At 37.4% G+C, this 16,217-nt stretch overlaps 1 protein-coding gene across 1 annotated transcript in view; it reads right to left on the bottom strand.

Annotated features, from left to right (window-relative positions):
- The window catches only part of bcl6aa (BCL6A transcription repressor a), a 28,179-nt gene extending 12,363 nt beyond the window's left edge, over window positions 1-15,816 (bottom strand). Inside the window, exon 1 of the mRNA XM_016279548.1 lies at window positions 15,085-15,816. Coding sequence (XP_016135034.1) covers window positions 15,085-15,112 — 28 coding nt within the window. The 5' untranslated portion in view covers window positions 15,113-15,816. The remainder of the gene's footprint in view (window positions 1-15,084) is intronic.
- Between the last annotated feature and the right edge of the window lie 401 nt (window positions 15,817-16,217).

Below are 16,217 nucleotides of genomic sequence, written 5' to 3'. Positions count from 1 at the left end.
AATGATGTCAACACAAAATGGCTGACCTCAACCTCTGAATCAGCCAATAGTGAGCCTGCTCATGTAAAGTCACAGCAGCACAACACCAGTCATTTAATGTAACGACAATAAAATCATTTAATTAAGACACTGAAATATTTTAATATTTAAATGTATTTTTAAATGCTTTGCATTGTGCAAAATTATCACACATAATTACTGATGCTTCGTTTTCTATTGGTATGTCTCCTCGTTTACAGTTGGAGCAATGATGTGAACATGAGTTCCATCAATGGCTCCAACAACTCTATGAAAGCCCACAATCCTCATAAAAGTGACTTGTTTTTGCAATATGGTTTGGTGGTCAGTTGGAAAGTCAATAAACTGCCATATAGTAGTGGCCAAAAGTGATGTCCGGCCTAGGAAATTTGACATCTTCACCCTTAATTAAAAAAAAAAAAACTAAAACATATCGCATAGCCAGTTGTTTTATTTGTGATGATAATGCAATGAAATGTTAATAGCTTATGTTGTAGTCAGTGTGCTATTGTTGCCAATTTAGTGATTTTGTCACTCGATTTAGTGACTTCCTCATTTCTTTAGACTTTTTTTCAAAAGCCTATAGCAACAAAACCAATTTCTTGGACAAACCTTATCTACATTCCGAGACTCTCCCATGACGTCATAAAGGCGAGTTCACTGATCTATATAAATATAAATATAAAGCAGTGAACCCACCTTTATGAGGTCATCGAGCAACATTAATATAAGTGACCAGATAATTGAAAGCATAGGCAACACTGGTCAGTGTTTTTTTGTCCTTTATATTTTAATGGTTTAAGTGAAATGTGGGGTCATAAAAAAAAAAACACTTTTGGCCACTGTTGTGTTTGGTGGGGTTAGTGCCACAATTTGTAAGACCTTGCTTACGGTGTCATCACCGGTGCGTTGCTGCATTTTTCCAATTTTCCAGCCAAAAAAAAAATGTACTACTATAATTTCTGCAGTTAGAGCATTGACTTGTTGAGTGGAAGAGGTTATTAAATTTCTTTGTCAGTTACAAAAAAAAAAGACTTTTTGGTCTTGACAATCAAGTTTGTATCATTTTATCAACTCCATATCATCATATAACTCCAATATGTCATATCTTCGTTGGAAAGTGTTTGTCTCCTCTTTGCTGCCATCTTGTTACTCCTAACTAGGTTAGGAAACCTCTTCAGCTCTCTTAAATAATTTAAGAGCTGAGACCTAGTCTTAACACTTAGGAACCTTTATGAATCACTCTTATTCTTTTAACTCCTAGTTAACTCTTATTCTTTTAACTCCTACTCCTACTTAGAATACTCTTCTAAGTCTAGGAATAAGAGTAAAATTAAGTCATTCTTAAAATTTTGACACACTTATGACTAAAATTTTACTCTGAGCGGCTTTATACATACTGCCCCAAGTTTGTATTTATCATTTTTCCTACTGTTCATCTATGTCTCAGTCTTTTTGGGTTTCAATAGTGTCTTGATTTCTGCTTTGCATAATGCTAATGCAATCATATGATGTAATTATATGTATTGTGAGGGGAATATATATATATATATATATATATATATATTGTAAATCTGCTGGATAGCAACAGTGTCAGCATTGCACTGTTTGGGTACAACATCAACAGAAAAAAAAAAAAATCAAAAACACTCCTGAACTCTTGTGACACCATAGTGTGACTCAAAAGAAAAAAATCTCACAAAGTAGTGAGATGGAGATCAAATCCAGAAAGTGAAGAAGTGACAGAACCTGACATATAGTTTTCCTTTCTGACTCTTGGAGTTTTGTTTCAAAACAAGGTCTATCAAAAGGTTGTGACTTGAAACTACTTTAAATCTTCACCTAATATGCATAAGTAATGTAACAAATATGTAATAGCTAAATGTACCCCTCTAAATAAAGTTGAAATGTGTTCATATCATATTTAATGTACTTTTACACTTGCAGCATGTAAATGCTATCTTTCACATATCCAGTAGTATTCAAGGTATCTTGCAAGAATCTGTAATCTTTACTAAAAATAAATCTTTACCTCATAATTGCACTGAAAGAAATGTGCCGCTATTGTTGAAGTGTACACGGCAGGAAAACGTGTGCCAAAATAGTTTGCCTCTGTGCTACCTCGGCTAGTTGTACCCCGGATTGTGTGGGCTGATTTTTTAGAACAGAGGTGGAACAGACATGCAAGATGGAACGCCTCTATACTTTCTTGTGAAGATCATGCCTAGGTAGTCATAATAGAAGCATAAAGCGACAGCATGAATATTTTTGACCTTCTCATGACAGCCCACAATGTAGAATTTAATTTCAACAACAACCCACATAAAATGCATTTAGTGTTGTGAAGAGGCAGAAGTCATTTACTTTCCTCAGTTTAACACTGATTGACCTACTTTGTTATTTTGGCCTGAGGAGAAAATTTAATCAACGTAATAAATTGATTTTTCTGACCCACTAATATATTTTCCCAGCTTTGATTCAAGTGTGTTAGTTTAGAGAACATCTAATTGTTGTAGATGGAACAGGACAGCTTAAGACAAACTCGTCTTGATGGATTTCTGTCTGACCTAATGCTGTTCTCACATGAGGTCAAATTTAGCAGAAGCGGATGTCAAGCACTTAAAGGTACAGCATATCTCAGTATATACCGTCCATGAGGACTTGTTTAAAACACGTTTAAAATTCTTATATAATATAAAAACTCTGAATTCATGCTGGTTTCAGATAGGTGTAACCATACCGTGAATACATGTAAGCGCACATCTTATTTAAAATTTTACAGTTTGCTTTTTGTTTTTGTTTTGTTTCATTTTTGCACATATCATAACTTTAAAGATTTTAGGGAGTCACACCCCATGACATTTTAAGGCATGAACCTTCCTTGCCTTGTCCTTAGAAAGTCAAATTGTCTGATAAATTAACACGCTCTTTTCACGCACCACATGACTTTGCTTTGTTGGATGAGTTTTTCATATAATAATTAGCATTGAAGCAGTTTAGTCAAGATTTGATTTATATATATATATATATAATTACATATTTAAAGACTTTATTTTTTTTAATGATTAGGCCAAACTACTAAAGCTTTTTTTATAGTTGTATTACACCGATTTTATGCACCCCAAAAGGTACATATAAAAGTGAATTTTAATACTTAAATATTTTAATATTGTATGTATAAAATGCATTTTTAATGTATTCATGAATAAATTAATAGATAGAATAAAAAACATGACATTGGCCTCTTACATTAATGTATAGTTATGGCGGGAAAAAAAGATTCACCCTGAACTGAAGAACTGAGGTTTTCGGCCAAATTATGTTGCCAATTATTTACAGCATTACTTGGATACTTTCCCCCCAACCTTCACGATTGAAAAAAAAAACTCCCTTTCCTTAATGGAATCATACGGATATCTACACATCTGGATCCGGCGCCCCCTCTAAAAACACCCCAGGTGTTCGCTAACCAACAGGGGAAAGTCTCTTAAATAGTTAAGGCCCTCCTTCATAACAAGCACCGATTCAGCACTGCCAAACAAAGAGCATGTTGAGCTTCAAAACAAAGAGCAGCGTCAACTTTATTTTTAATCCACTGGAGGGTTGTTTAAGGCCCTCCGATGTGGTTTTGCATAATACACGGCCGTAAAAGCATCCAGGAGTTTGTAGAGAAATGTGTAATTTACCATGGCCCCCTGCAGTGCCCAACCACATGCACATGAGATAATTACCGCAAAACCTTGGCAAACTTTTAGCCAATGAATTCCACACAAAAATAAATGACCCACTTAGAAAAGCAGTGTGGAGTAGGGGAGCCTTGATCAATACTCCATGTGTGACATGAACGGTTAGCAACTACCGAGCAACAGGCGCGAATGACACATTGTTAGGTTAGGGTGACATCACTGGGTTGTTCCCGGGCCACTTTGTGAGTGATTTCTGTTTGTGTTAGAGAGGGAAACGAGCTAGTGATGACAAGAGTTCACAAATACTTATTCTTCAATATGAGTCGGAGACTTTTACTACTATTCCAGTCTGCTTGAATAACAATAACAAGCCGCATTGGCAGTGATCATCTGTTCTGTTTCAACTTTTACTTACAAGTTGTAAAACAACTGTCTGATGATGCTGAATGGGCACAATGTGCTGCCCATTAACATTAGCCTGAGCGCCGGAAACTGCCCCACAGTCTTTTCTACATGAGCGGCAGATTTTTACTCCCATCTGATAGCAACTTTTTTGTTTTTTAATTTTTTTTTGCCAGCTTCAGCCTTCATTGTCAGCGAAGTCTTGAGCCAACCGTGTTCATCAGAGGAATGATGCAACGGAGCTGTAACACGGTGCGGATCTGCTGTTAGCAAGTGCACTGAGGTCCTTTTAGTTCTTTAATATAAAAAGACTGCTTTTGGGTTGCGAATAAAAATTCTAAAGGAAGCTTATTCTTTTCTAAATTTCCTTAGAGAATAGAAGACGTGTCACATGGATAACCAGTTTTTAAGATCAGCAATTTAATGCACAGCTTATACTGGTATCACACTTTACTTTAACACTTTACTTTTTTTGTATTTATATAAAAGTGTGTGTATGTGTGTGTGTATGTGTACATATATATATTAAAAAAAAAGAGAGAGAGAAAGCATTAAAGCGTTAGAAAGAATAAATGGTCTAACGATAATGCTTTTTAATACTACTTTTGAAAGAGTTCAATTCTTGCCGTAAAAGCCTGATGTGTTAGAGTGTGACGGTGGGCTTTGATTACTTGAACAGAACCTGGCATCTTTTTCTGCAGATTTGAAAATGGACTTTTTAAAGGAACAAATTCATCTACAAGAGCAGCTGAAAGCAGCAGCAGTCCTCATGGAAATTAGCACAGTCACTTGGGGGAAAATCTTTAGTGACTCAGAGACAGAGACACCTTGGAGGGCTAATAGAGTTTTTGAGTTTTAGTTTATGATGTGAGTCTGCCAAAACTCCAGTGAAAAATTTTCACATTAGTGTAGAGTAGGTTTTAGCATATGTGATTGGTTGGTGATGAATACAACATGCTACAGTACAGGATGTTAGTGTGTGTTTCTGCAAGTGTAAACATGTTTTTTACACTATTTATTTACGCTTATTCTTCTCTAGGAGAAGGGTTTAGTCACCTGCATCACCCTACACCCTGAAATAATGTTGCCCTGATGCCATCAACTGACTCAGTGTCTCTGAAGATTCTCTTGCTTTCAATGGCTCTTTTAGTTTCTTAAGGAAAACCACTTGCAAAAACAACAACAAAAAGTCTAAAAGAGGCCACATCTAGTTTGGGCAATTAAGAGATATATGGCAAGCTAAAAGCTAGACGTGCTGAAGGAAGGAGGAGCTGATAAAGAGCTAAAAAGCAATAGGGGAGGAAAGAATTTTTCTGTTTTTCCCCTCAAGTACAGAATGTTTTCTGAGTCCTGCGCCACCTGGTGGATTGCAAAAAAGAGTGAAAACAGTCCTCTGATATGTCAGGCGGTGTAAGTTACGCACTCGGTCTGTATTTGTACCTTGTTCACAATGTAGGTTAAGACTGAGCCGTTCTTCATAGCGTCTGCTTCGTCCTCCAATTACAAACATCACATAGATCACGTTTAACCTCTGAAGCCTCCGTTTGAAGCAATAACAATGACTCATACTTTTCTAATTTCTTGTCGTGCTTCAGAGAACGCAGAGCGGACTGGAAGGCAGGACGCCGAAATGTGAAAATATTTTTTTTTTTTTTTTTTTTTTTTTTTCATAATCCCACCCCTGTAGCACCCTATAGTCTAAACCTATCATGAACTAGTTTTCGAAACAGCCCATTTGTTGTTGTCATTATTGTCTTAAAGTGTCAAGGGAGCTGGTTGATCATTATCAGAGAAATGCAGTAGCCTACTCTGTGTTGTGTCTTCAGCGTTCAGATCCGCAAACCGAATGCAACAAAGATGCGCTTATGTTTTTGTTGCCTTTAAAAAATATATGATGTATTTCTGAAGGCTTACATGTCGTGTGGTGTTAAGGTAATGTACTCCCACTCCTTCAGATGTAATTAGGCGTTAATCTCAGGGAGAAGGTGTCTCGAATCCATTCATTTCAACGCGTGCTATTTCTTCCTCTCCACTTAAATTGTGGCGCAAGACTAATTTCTCAAACGGCCTAATCCCTTTAAGAATCGCGTTTGCGATATCATGCTCTCTTGTGGAATTGGGATTTGGAGAAATATGTTGGACTACATTTTCATGCCAAAAAGACTGGTGTAAATGGGACTTGCTACAACTGGGAATAAAAATGCTACATGAATTTTTGAGCTCATCCAGAGGAGTTATTTGAGATCTCAATTATGCGCCTTTTAAGGATTAACGTTGTCAGAGATGTTTCTCCTAAAATACACAAGAGAGACAAACAAAACAAAGGTTGCGCTAATAGCATTTATATGGATAGATCATCATGTCTTAGTAGAATCTGATAAGAAATGATTGCTTTCATTCTGAAACCTCTGACTTTCGATGAGATTGAATTGAGATATTAAATCGTGATTTTTCTTTCTTGGAGGTACATGCTCAAATTTGAATATATTTTACCATTCAGATTGCCATGATACATTCATACATTATTTATGAAATATATAGACCCAATGTGTATATATTTTCTCAACGGAATAGCATGGTTAACATAGATTTTGCATAGTTACACTCTTAAAAAATAAAGGGGCTTCAAAAGGTTCTTCACAGCAATGTACATGTACTTACTATATGCTTAGGGTTAGGATTAGGGTTTGGCTTGGGGTTACTTGCATGCAGTTATGCATAATTTGTTGTTATTATAATAGTAAGTACATGTAACGTGTAACAAGGACACCGTAAAATAAAGTGTTACAAAACGTTTTAATTTGCTCTCCTCTAGTTGCTGCTTCATTTGCAAACCTAAAACTTTATAAATAAATAAATATTTGGAAATTTGACATTTTTACTACAAAGATCAAATTAATATGGGATTATGTTTTCAAGAAAATACAATTTCTGCTTTTTACTTTAAAATTTCATGTTTTAATTAATTGTTAAAAAATGATCAATTTTTTAAGTGTAATATATATGAAGTAAAAAAAAAAAGAGAGAGAGAAAGCATTAAAGCGTTAGAAAGAATAAATGGTCTAACGATAATGCTTTTTAATACTACTTTTGAAAGAGTTCAATTCTTGCCGTAAAAGCCTGATGTGTTAGAGTGTGACGGTGGGCTTTGATTACTTGAACAGAACCTGGCATCTTTTTCTGCAATGTCTTTTTTTTTTTTTTTTTTTTTTTTTTCATAATCCCACCCCTGTAGCACCCTATAGTCTAAACCTATCATGAACTAGTTTTCGAAACAGCCCATTTGTTGTTGTCATTATTGTCTTAAAGTGTCAAGGGAGCTGGTTGATCATTATCAGAGAAATGCAGTAGCCTACTCTGTGTTGTGTCTTCAGCGTTCAGATCCGCAAACCGAATGCAACAAAGATGCGCTTATGTTTTTGTTGCCTTTAAAAAATATATGATGTATTTCTGAAGGCTTACATGTCGTGTGGTGTTAAGGTAATGTACTCCCACTCCTTCAGATGTAATTAGGCGTTAATCTCAGGGAGAAGGTGTCTCGAATCCATTCATTTCAACGCGTGCTATTTCTTCCTCTCCACTTAAATTGTGGCGCAAGACTAATTTCTCAAACGGCCTAATCCCTTTAAGAATCGCGTTTGCGATATCATGCTCTCTTGTGGAATTGGGATTTGGAGAAATATGTTGGACTACATTTTCATGCCAAAAAGACTGGTGTAAATGGGACTTGCTACAACTGGGAATAAAAATGCTACATGAATTTTTGAGCTCATCCAGAGGAGTTATTTGAGATCTCAATTATGCGCCTTTTAAGGATTAACGTTGTCAGAGATGTTTCTCCTAAAATACACAAGAGAGACAAACAAAACAAAGGTTGCGCTAATAGCATTTATATGGATAGATCATCATGTCTTAGTAGAATCTGATAAGAAATGATTGCTTTCATTCTGAAACCTCTGACTTTCGATGAGATTGAATTGAGATATTAAATCGTGATTTTTCTTTCTTGGAGGTACATGCTCAAATTTGAATATATTTTACCATTCAGATTGCCATGATACATTCATACATTATTTATGAAATATATAGACCCAATGTGTATATATTTTCTCAACGGAATAGCATGGTTAACATAGATTTTGCATAGTTACACTCTTAAAAAATAAAGGGGCTTCAAAAGGTTCTTCACAGCAATGCCATAGAACAGGGCTGTCCAAACTCGGTCCTGGAGGGCCGGTGTCCTGCAGAGTTTAGCTCCAACTCTAATTAAACACACCTGAACCAGCTAATCAAGCTCTTACTAGGCATATAGAAACTTCCAGTCGGGTGTGTTGAGGCAAGTTGGAGCTAAACTCTGCAGGACACCGGCCTTCCAGGACCGAGTTTGGACAGCCCTGCCCTAGAAGAACCATTTTTGGTTCCACAAAGAACCATTCAGTCAAAGGTTCTTTAAAGAACCATCTCTTTCTTACCTTTTTATAATCTGAAGAACCTTCTTTTGCCACAAAGAACCTTTTGTGAAACAAACAGATGTTAAAGGTTATGTATCGAACCATTTAGACAAAAAGGTTCTTCTATGGCATCGTGAAGCACCTTTATTTTTAAGAGTGTACCTTAAAATGACTGGAAATCGACACATAGCCGTACAAATAGCCTTAAAAATTAAGACATTGTACACAGGTCTAGAAGGAGCTTAAATCCTATTTTCTTCAGTGATGTGTTAGAGTGTGACGGTGGGCTTTGATTACTTGAACAGAACCTGGCATCTTTTTCTGCAGATTTGAAAATGGACTTTTTAAAGGAACAAATTCATCTACAAGAGCAGCTGAAAGCAGCAGCAGTCCTCATGGAAATTAGCACAGTCACTTGGGGGAAAATCTTTAGTGACTCAGAGACAGAGACACCTTGGAGGGCTAATAGAGTTTTTGAGTTTTAGTTTATGATGTGAGTCTGCCAAAACTCCAGTGAAAATTTTTCACATTAGTGTAGAGTAGGTTTTAGCATATGTGATTGGTTGGTGATGAATACAACATGCTACAGTACAGGATGTTAGTGTGTGTTTCTGCAAGTGTAAACGTGTTTTTTACACTATTTATTTACGCTTATTCTTCTCTAGGAGAAGGGTTTAGTCACCTGCATCACCCTACACCCTGAAATAATGTTGCCCTGATGCCATCAACTGACTCAGTGTCTCTGAAGATTCTCTTGCTTTCAATGGCTCTTTTAGTTTCTTAAGGAAAACCACTTGCAAAAACAACAACAAAAAGTCTAAAAGAGGCCACATCTAGTTTGGGCAATTAAGAGATATATGGCAAGCTAAAAGCTAGACGTGCTGAAGGAAGGAGGAGCTGATAAAGAGCTAAAAAGCAATAGGGGAGGAAAGAATTTTTCTGTTTTTCCCCTCAAGTACAGAATGTTTTCTGAGTCCTGCGCCACCTGGTGGATTGCAAAAAAGAGTGAAAACAGTCCTCTGATATGTCAGGCGGTGTAAGTTACGCACTCGGTCTGTATTTGTACCTTGTTCACAATGTAGGTTAAGACTGAGCCGTTCTTCATAGCGTCTGCTTCGTCCTCCAATTACAAACATCACATAGATCACGTTTAACCTCTGAAGCCTCCGTTTGAAGCAATAACAATGACTCATACTTTTCTAATTTCTTGTCGTGCTTCAGAGAACGCAGAGCGGACTGGAAGGCAGGACGCAAAAAGGTTCTTCTATGGCATCGTGAAGCACCTTTATTTTTAAGAGTGTACCTTAAAATGACTGGAAATCGACACATAGCCATACAAATAGCCTTAAAAATTAAGACATTGTACACAGGTCTAGAAGGAGCTTAAATCATATTTTCTTCAGTGGTTTATCAATGAGAGTCTTCATTTTGTCAAAGTGAGAACTGTCCACCTGTGCAAGGTAAGACAAAGTAGGCCTAACTCTGAAGCAAGCCTTATTAAAACGGCATATGTGAGCTTTTAAAGCTTCAAAACATGCTTTTATCCATCCACCAGTTCAAATCTCGTCCCACTGCCCGTCTGTAAATGTACCAAATCTCTTTATTTTTCATTACTGTTTAAGGCAGCTTTATAGCTTACTGCTGGATAAAGTGAAGAGTTTGGTTTGCCCAAACGTTTCTTAAATCACATGTCCATTAGGCCTGTGGAGGGGTGTGGTTATGTGTTGCCTATTTTTGACTCTCTCCCTCCATCCATCAGAGGGAGCAAATGGAGTGTAATCCATGATAACATGGATGCAGGGGCTTTTGGCCTGGATGAAAGCAATTCCACCCAGTCCAGAAATCAGCCCCTCTAAAACCTGATTTTACTGAGATGGTTTCCAAGTTTGACCAATTCTAAAAACCCAAGAGGTAGATAAACACGTATTTCCAGAAATTTTTAATAACATATCAATTTACATGGGATTTTGGGAGAGGATTTGCAGTAGTATATTTTGGTGGGTGGGTTATAAAATCCTTGCGAAAATGCATTCATGGAAAATCTTTGGCGGATCATTTTCCGTGCGTCAAAGTTTTATGCAAAGTTTAAGACTGCAAAAACGATCAGTCCAATGTTGATGCAGATTACTGTATAAGGGTATCACTTTCGTAAGACGCATGATCAAAGTTTAGATGTGAAACAGAGGGCATGCATTCTCTGTTGCCAGGTAACTCCCATATCTCTGTTGGAACAAGTTGGAATACCAGCTCTCTGGTAATACAGTACAGTAGTTAATTTCATTTCCAACCTTATGAAGAACTTCAATATTAGACATGCTTACTGAGAAGTGTCAAAGCACTTAGCTTGTTTGTGATCATGTTAGAGAACTAGAAAAGGTTTGTTTTTGGACTAGTTTCTGTAAGTGGATTAACAATTAGTGCACAACCCTGAAATAGTGTAAACAAACATCATCTATAAGTATGAGGCCATTTTTTTTTTTACTCTAGTGATGTTAGTGATCTGAACTTTGTGCGTTGGGTTAAAATGAATGTATTGTTCTTCCACTTAATTGCAGCTGGAGGTCCAGATGGCATCAACATATGTATTTTGTTCTGCCAGCATTCAGATTGCATATGGACCCAGCCACCCATCAACACTTATTTGTGCTGGATTTGACTCTGACTCCCTTAAACCGTTCTGCTAATGTTTACACAAACAGATCAGCCAGAGTCAGCATCATTTCTGTAAAGCTGCACTCTTTTGGCATGTTTGCTGCTATGGCGAGAACCTATAGTCATCATGGGAAGAGTGGTGCTGATCATCAACTATGAAGGATATCAGTACAAATAAGGCATAATTAGCCCAACTGGAGACACAGTGTAATGCTAATAGAGATTGTCATAGGGACCCATATATGTATTTATATGGAGTTCAGTGACTCTATCTGAAGGTTTTATAGTTACGGCAGTAGATGGCGACAAGTGTCTGTCATTGAGTGAATCATTTGAATAATTTACTCAACCAATTCATTAAACATCTCAGGGGGAAAAAAATTATTGATTCACTGATTTGTGTATATCTGTGTATATCTTCATCACCAAGCTATTGACAATGGATCTCAAAGTACGCCTTGCTTTCGATATTGTGACTGCATTATTGCTCAAACTTCTTGGAAATGTAGATATTTCTAATGTGATGTTTACAAATTGATAATGGGTTTGAACATCTTGAAAGTATGAAAAGTGCATAGCTAAAATCACTTTGGTCTCTGCCTGAACTCAAAAGAGAGGTAGATAGTTTATCTGTATGCAGAAACAGAAATAAAGTCATGTACATAAACCAAGGCTAAAGTGAGCTAGAAAAGGTAACCTCGTCTTGATATTCCCGGCAAATCATGGTCAAGCCAGGGAGAAACAAAATGGTGATTATCCAAAAGAGCAAACACAAATCATTGTCAGATCTGTGTTATGTTTCATAAGCAGTATGTTTGTTCTGTATAGCTGATGATAAGCCACCTTGTCTGCTTAAGCATTCAATTATTTTATTAGTCCCTGCAGAGAAATTTGTCTCGGCAAAACAAGGTTTCTGTTACAAATACTTTGTTATTCAATAAATTAACTGATAAAGGTGTCAGGGAAAATGTATACATATTTACTTTCTTTACTTGTACGTTCCCAGTGGCATCAGTTTTTTTTACAAAGGATGTGATCAGAACCAGACACAATTTTCATAACCTGTCAGGAAACCCTGTTTTGAATTTGGGCATTTAGTTTTACTGATAAACTGCTACACATACTGAGATCCCATGCTGAAGTATAGATTTAATTTCAGTTAATATTACATACTTTTTCCCCCTAGACTTTTTGATGCACTAAATATTATGATCACTATGCAAGGGGCCATTTCTTAAAACATAGTCAGCTAAAATAAAATAAAGAAATAAATTAATAAACCATTTATTTGTTTAAATGTAATTTTATTATTTTATTTAGTTTTATTTTGCAAGCACTGTTTTCTTTGAACATCACCACAGACCCCTTGTAGCTCATTGGGAGTTCCTGGACCCCTAACATCAGCATCATTAGTACTTTAATATCTTTATTTATTTATTTTTTTACAATAAGCAGTATTTAAAGTAAAAATAATCATTGTGGACCTCATACACTTATTATATGCTGTTTGGAAAGAGTGAGCTTTGACTTTGTCATAAATTAATGAATTCAGATCGGTTAAACCCAGCAGACTGCACAGTGAGCCGTCTTGAGCTCGAAAGGTCCTTCAGGAAGTCCTCGTGAATGAGACAGCGCAGTGTATGTTGGAGCAGCGTTTCCGATGTGAGCACATGAGTGGAAAATGAGCTTTAACTAAGCTTGTAAACATGACCATCTCCTCCATGGCTTTTAATCAGCTTTGTGACTGTCCCACTCCAGAGAATTATACGAGAGATCTTTGCAGCATAAGTAATGCTCACATACAGATACAGATACTGTACATCAGTAAGTGCATCTGCAGCGCTGTTTTGCATTCATATCTCTCTACAACATAAATTATTTTACACACAACATTGCATGATAGGTGATTGTTTAATGGCTATTATATCATTATATAAAATGGAAACATCCCTTGCCTGTGTCGTGTGCATACACTCTTAAAAATAAAGGTGCTTCAAAAGGTTCTTCAAGAGATTCCATAGAAGAACCATTTTTGGTTCCACAAAGAACCATTCAATCAAAGGTTATTTAAAGAACCATCTCTTTCTTAACTTTTTATAATCTGAAGAACCTTTTTTCGCCCCAAAGAACCTTTTGTGAAACAGAAAGGTTCTTCAGATGTTAAAGGTTCTTTATGGAACCATTTAGACAAAAATGTTCTTCTATGGCATCGTGAAGCACCTTTATTTTTAAGAGTGTACGCTGACCCAACCATGTTTTAATGTAAATCCACATTGCCTTAAATTCATGATGCAGAGCACTATTTACATAATAACTTATGCACACAGATTCCCGGTGTAAATTATGCTTATGGAATGCTATAATTATGTTGTAATGCTGCTGTAGTAATGTGTGCACATGCTTGCTATCTCTCTATGATTTATTTGATGAGTTCTGCTAGAACATTCAGTTTTAACATCATTTACAAATGAACTAAGCTTGTGCATGTACAGAATATCTGTATTCCGAGCTCAAATATTTGTTCAACAGCTAAAATAGAACCTTTTATTTTTTTCCTCCCACACTTACCTGTGACTTTCACTGTCATGTTGCTGGAACTTGAGACATTTCCACTCTTGATTCATGAGCGGTTATCATTGCAAGTACCAAATCATGTTGTTTTCATTTCTCCAACAGTTATTCCATTATCGTCTCTCTATGTGAGTTCATGGACACCCAGGTCTAATGCTTTTTGATTTGTTAATTTTTCACAGTAAGCAATGTTTTGAAATTTGTCTAAGCCCACTTGTAATAAAGTATGCTTGGCAGAAAATATGTAAGGGGAGGGAGCCCCTCTTTAAAATGATGTCAAATACTTGTGAATTACATCAGAATGAATAAATAAGAGGGTCAAACATGTTCTCTTTAGACTGTGTGAGCGAATGCCAAGAAGAGAAAACACTCAATCTAAGATTAAGAGAGAGTGCCGAGTCCAAACAGCTTCGGGCACTTTCTTTCTGTTCTCTGCTTCTCTCTCCTCGCTGGTGCCTGCCAATTTTGCTCACACACTTTACATTCTTATCATATTAAAAATTCATTTCATCTTGAGTAATGGGGCAAGCTCTGGCTTTTTCTTGTGAATTTTCCTGAGCGCACATTTCAGGTAGTTTCTCCTTAAAGGGATAGTTCACCCAAAAATAAAAATTAAAACCCTCATATTGTTCCAAACCTGCATGACTCAGTTTCTTCTGTGGAACACAAAAGAAGATATTTTGAAAAGTGACTTTCTGTGTCCATACAGAGAAAGTCAGCGGGGTTCACTGTTGTTTTGGACCCCATTGACTTTTATTGTATGGGCGAAAACAGTTCTTCAGAATATCCTCTTTTGTGTTCCACAGAAGAAAGAAACTCCTACAGGTTTGGAACGATGCGAGTAAATGATGTCAGTTTTATGGTTAAACTGCAGTAGTGACCTTTGAGGATTTCAAGAATTACACTGAAGTGAGTTCTGATATTTACTAATGCTAATATTTACTAATTTGTGATAACTTCCACTTACCAATTAATCAATACAATCACACTACTAATAATGTAAAAAGAGTTATGAAACAACATTCTAAGACTGAAAAAAAGCTAACGTTGGCCTGTAAAAATTAAGAGTTTGAACCCTGACCTCTCGCAGTGTTTCAGTGTTGGTTTACTGAGCGTGTCAAATAAGGAAATTGCTCTGCTGGCACCTCTTTCGTTTTCTTCCCAATTAATGCGTTTGCTTTTTATTAACTTCCTTTGGACTACTTTACCGCAGCCCCAGCAGAAAAAAAGAAACACAGCGCTGCTGGGACTGTGAGGTCACCGAGGAGAGTAAGTAAGAAGGTAGTTAAAAAGAAAATTCTCACCGTGTTTCTGCTGCATGGAATGGGGCATGCTGGGAGATGAGGGACTACTCAGCGGTCGTGAGGAACCCCCAGATTCACCACGTCTCAAACTCTGGAGCAGGAAGTTGGGACACCTCTGGACAGTCCAAAAATTGCCAATGGGAGGCAGAAGTCTCTGTTTTTAACAGTCACAGAACTCAAATGTCGGTGATGCCTCGGGGGAAGCGGAGGACATCCGGAGTTCAATGAGAGGGAAGAAAGCGGAGCAGACTGTGACAGCTCTACAGCGGAACAAGAGGATCGGTGGCAACGGCACTCGGATTGGCAGGAAAGCTGGCACACGGCAGAGGGGCTCAGAGCTGAGCGTACGTGCTGGCAGATGTTGAAGATGCCTGGCTGGATTGGGGATGGCTAAGTAGGTGCTGATTCCCGCCGTCTCTTCCGTCTTACAGGCAGTCGGCGGCCCCCAGAATATCTTGGTGAGCCGGAGCTGTCCCTGGTTGGATGCGTTTGCGAGTGAGTGTGTGGAGGAGGATCGGCGTAGCAGTGATCTGAAGCGAGTTGACTGAGCGTGCTCAGAGTTACAGAAGAGGTCCACAGGGCATCGGTGGCACTCTAAGCTGATAGGCCAACAGTGATCTAGCGTACATTGTTTGGTGTATGCTTACTTGGTCCACTTTCCTTGAATGCTTAAATTAAGGGGCGTGCTCCATTTCTTTTTTGGTGTGGAGGGGGGAACCCTACAGATTAAGTTATACTAGTAATCCCAGTCTCTCCTTTGCTTTCTCTCTCTCGCTCTCCGAGGTGAAATCTGAAATCTCATTGAGTCACATGAACTTTAGACCTTGCGATATTCCCATTAACATGGAACATCTCTTGGGCTCCGAGCCATCTGTCAGATTTCAGTCTTTCATAAACAGCTGTGACACATTGTTGTATAAACTGAGCTTTTATACAACAAACATTTCAGTGTCCTCTAGCATTAATCTACCTAAACTCATCTCAATCCACAGAGCTGGATATTGCTCTTTATAACTCGTCTAGCAATGGAAGCTGATATTACTCCAGATGTCACATTTCTTCACTCCTGCGATTCATGACAAGCATCTTGACTGCATTGGATTGAAAACTGGACAATACTGTACAACACTTTA

Source organism: Sinocyclocheilus grahami, unplaced genomic scaffold, assembly GCF_001515645.1.
Source record: "Sinocyclocheilus grahami isolate Dianchi unplaced genomic scaffold, SAMN03320097.WGS_v1.1 scaffold131.1, whole genome shotgun sequence".
NCBI lineage: Eukaryota > Metazoa > Chordata > Actinopteri > Cypriniformes > Cyprinidae > Sinocyclocheilus > Sinocyclocheilus grahami.
This window is presented reverse-complemented; position numbering and strand designations above follow the sequence as displayed.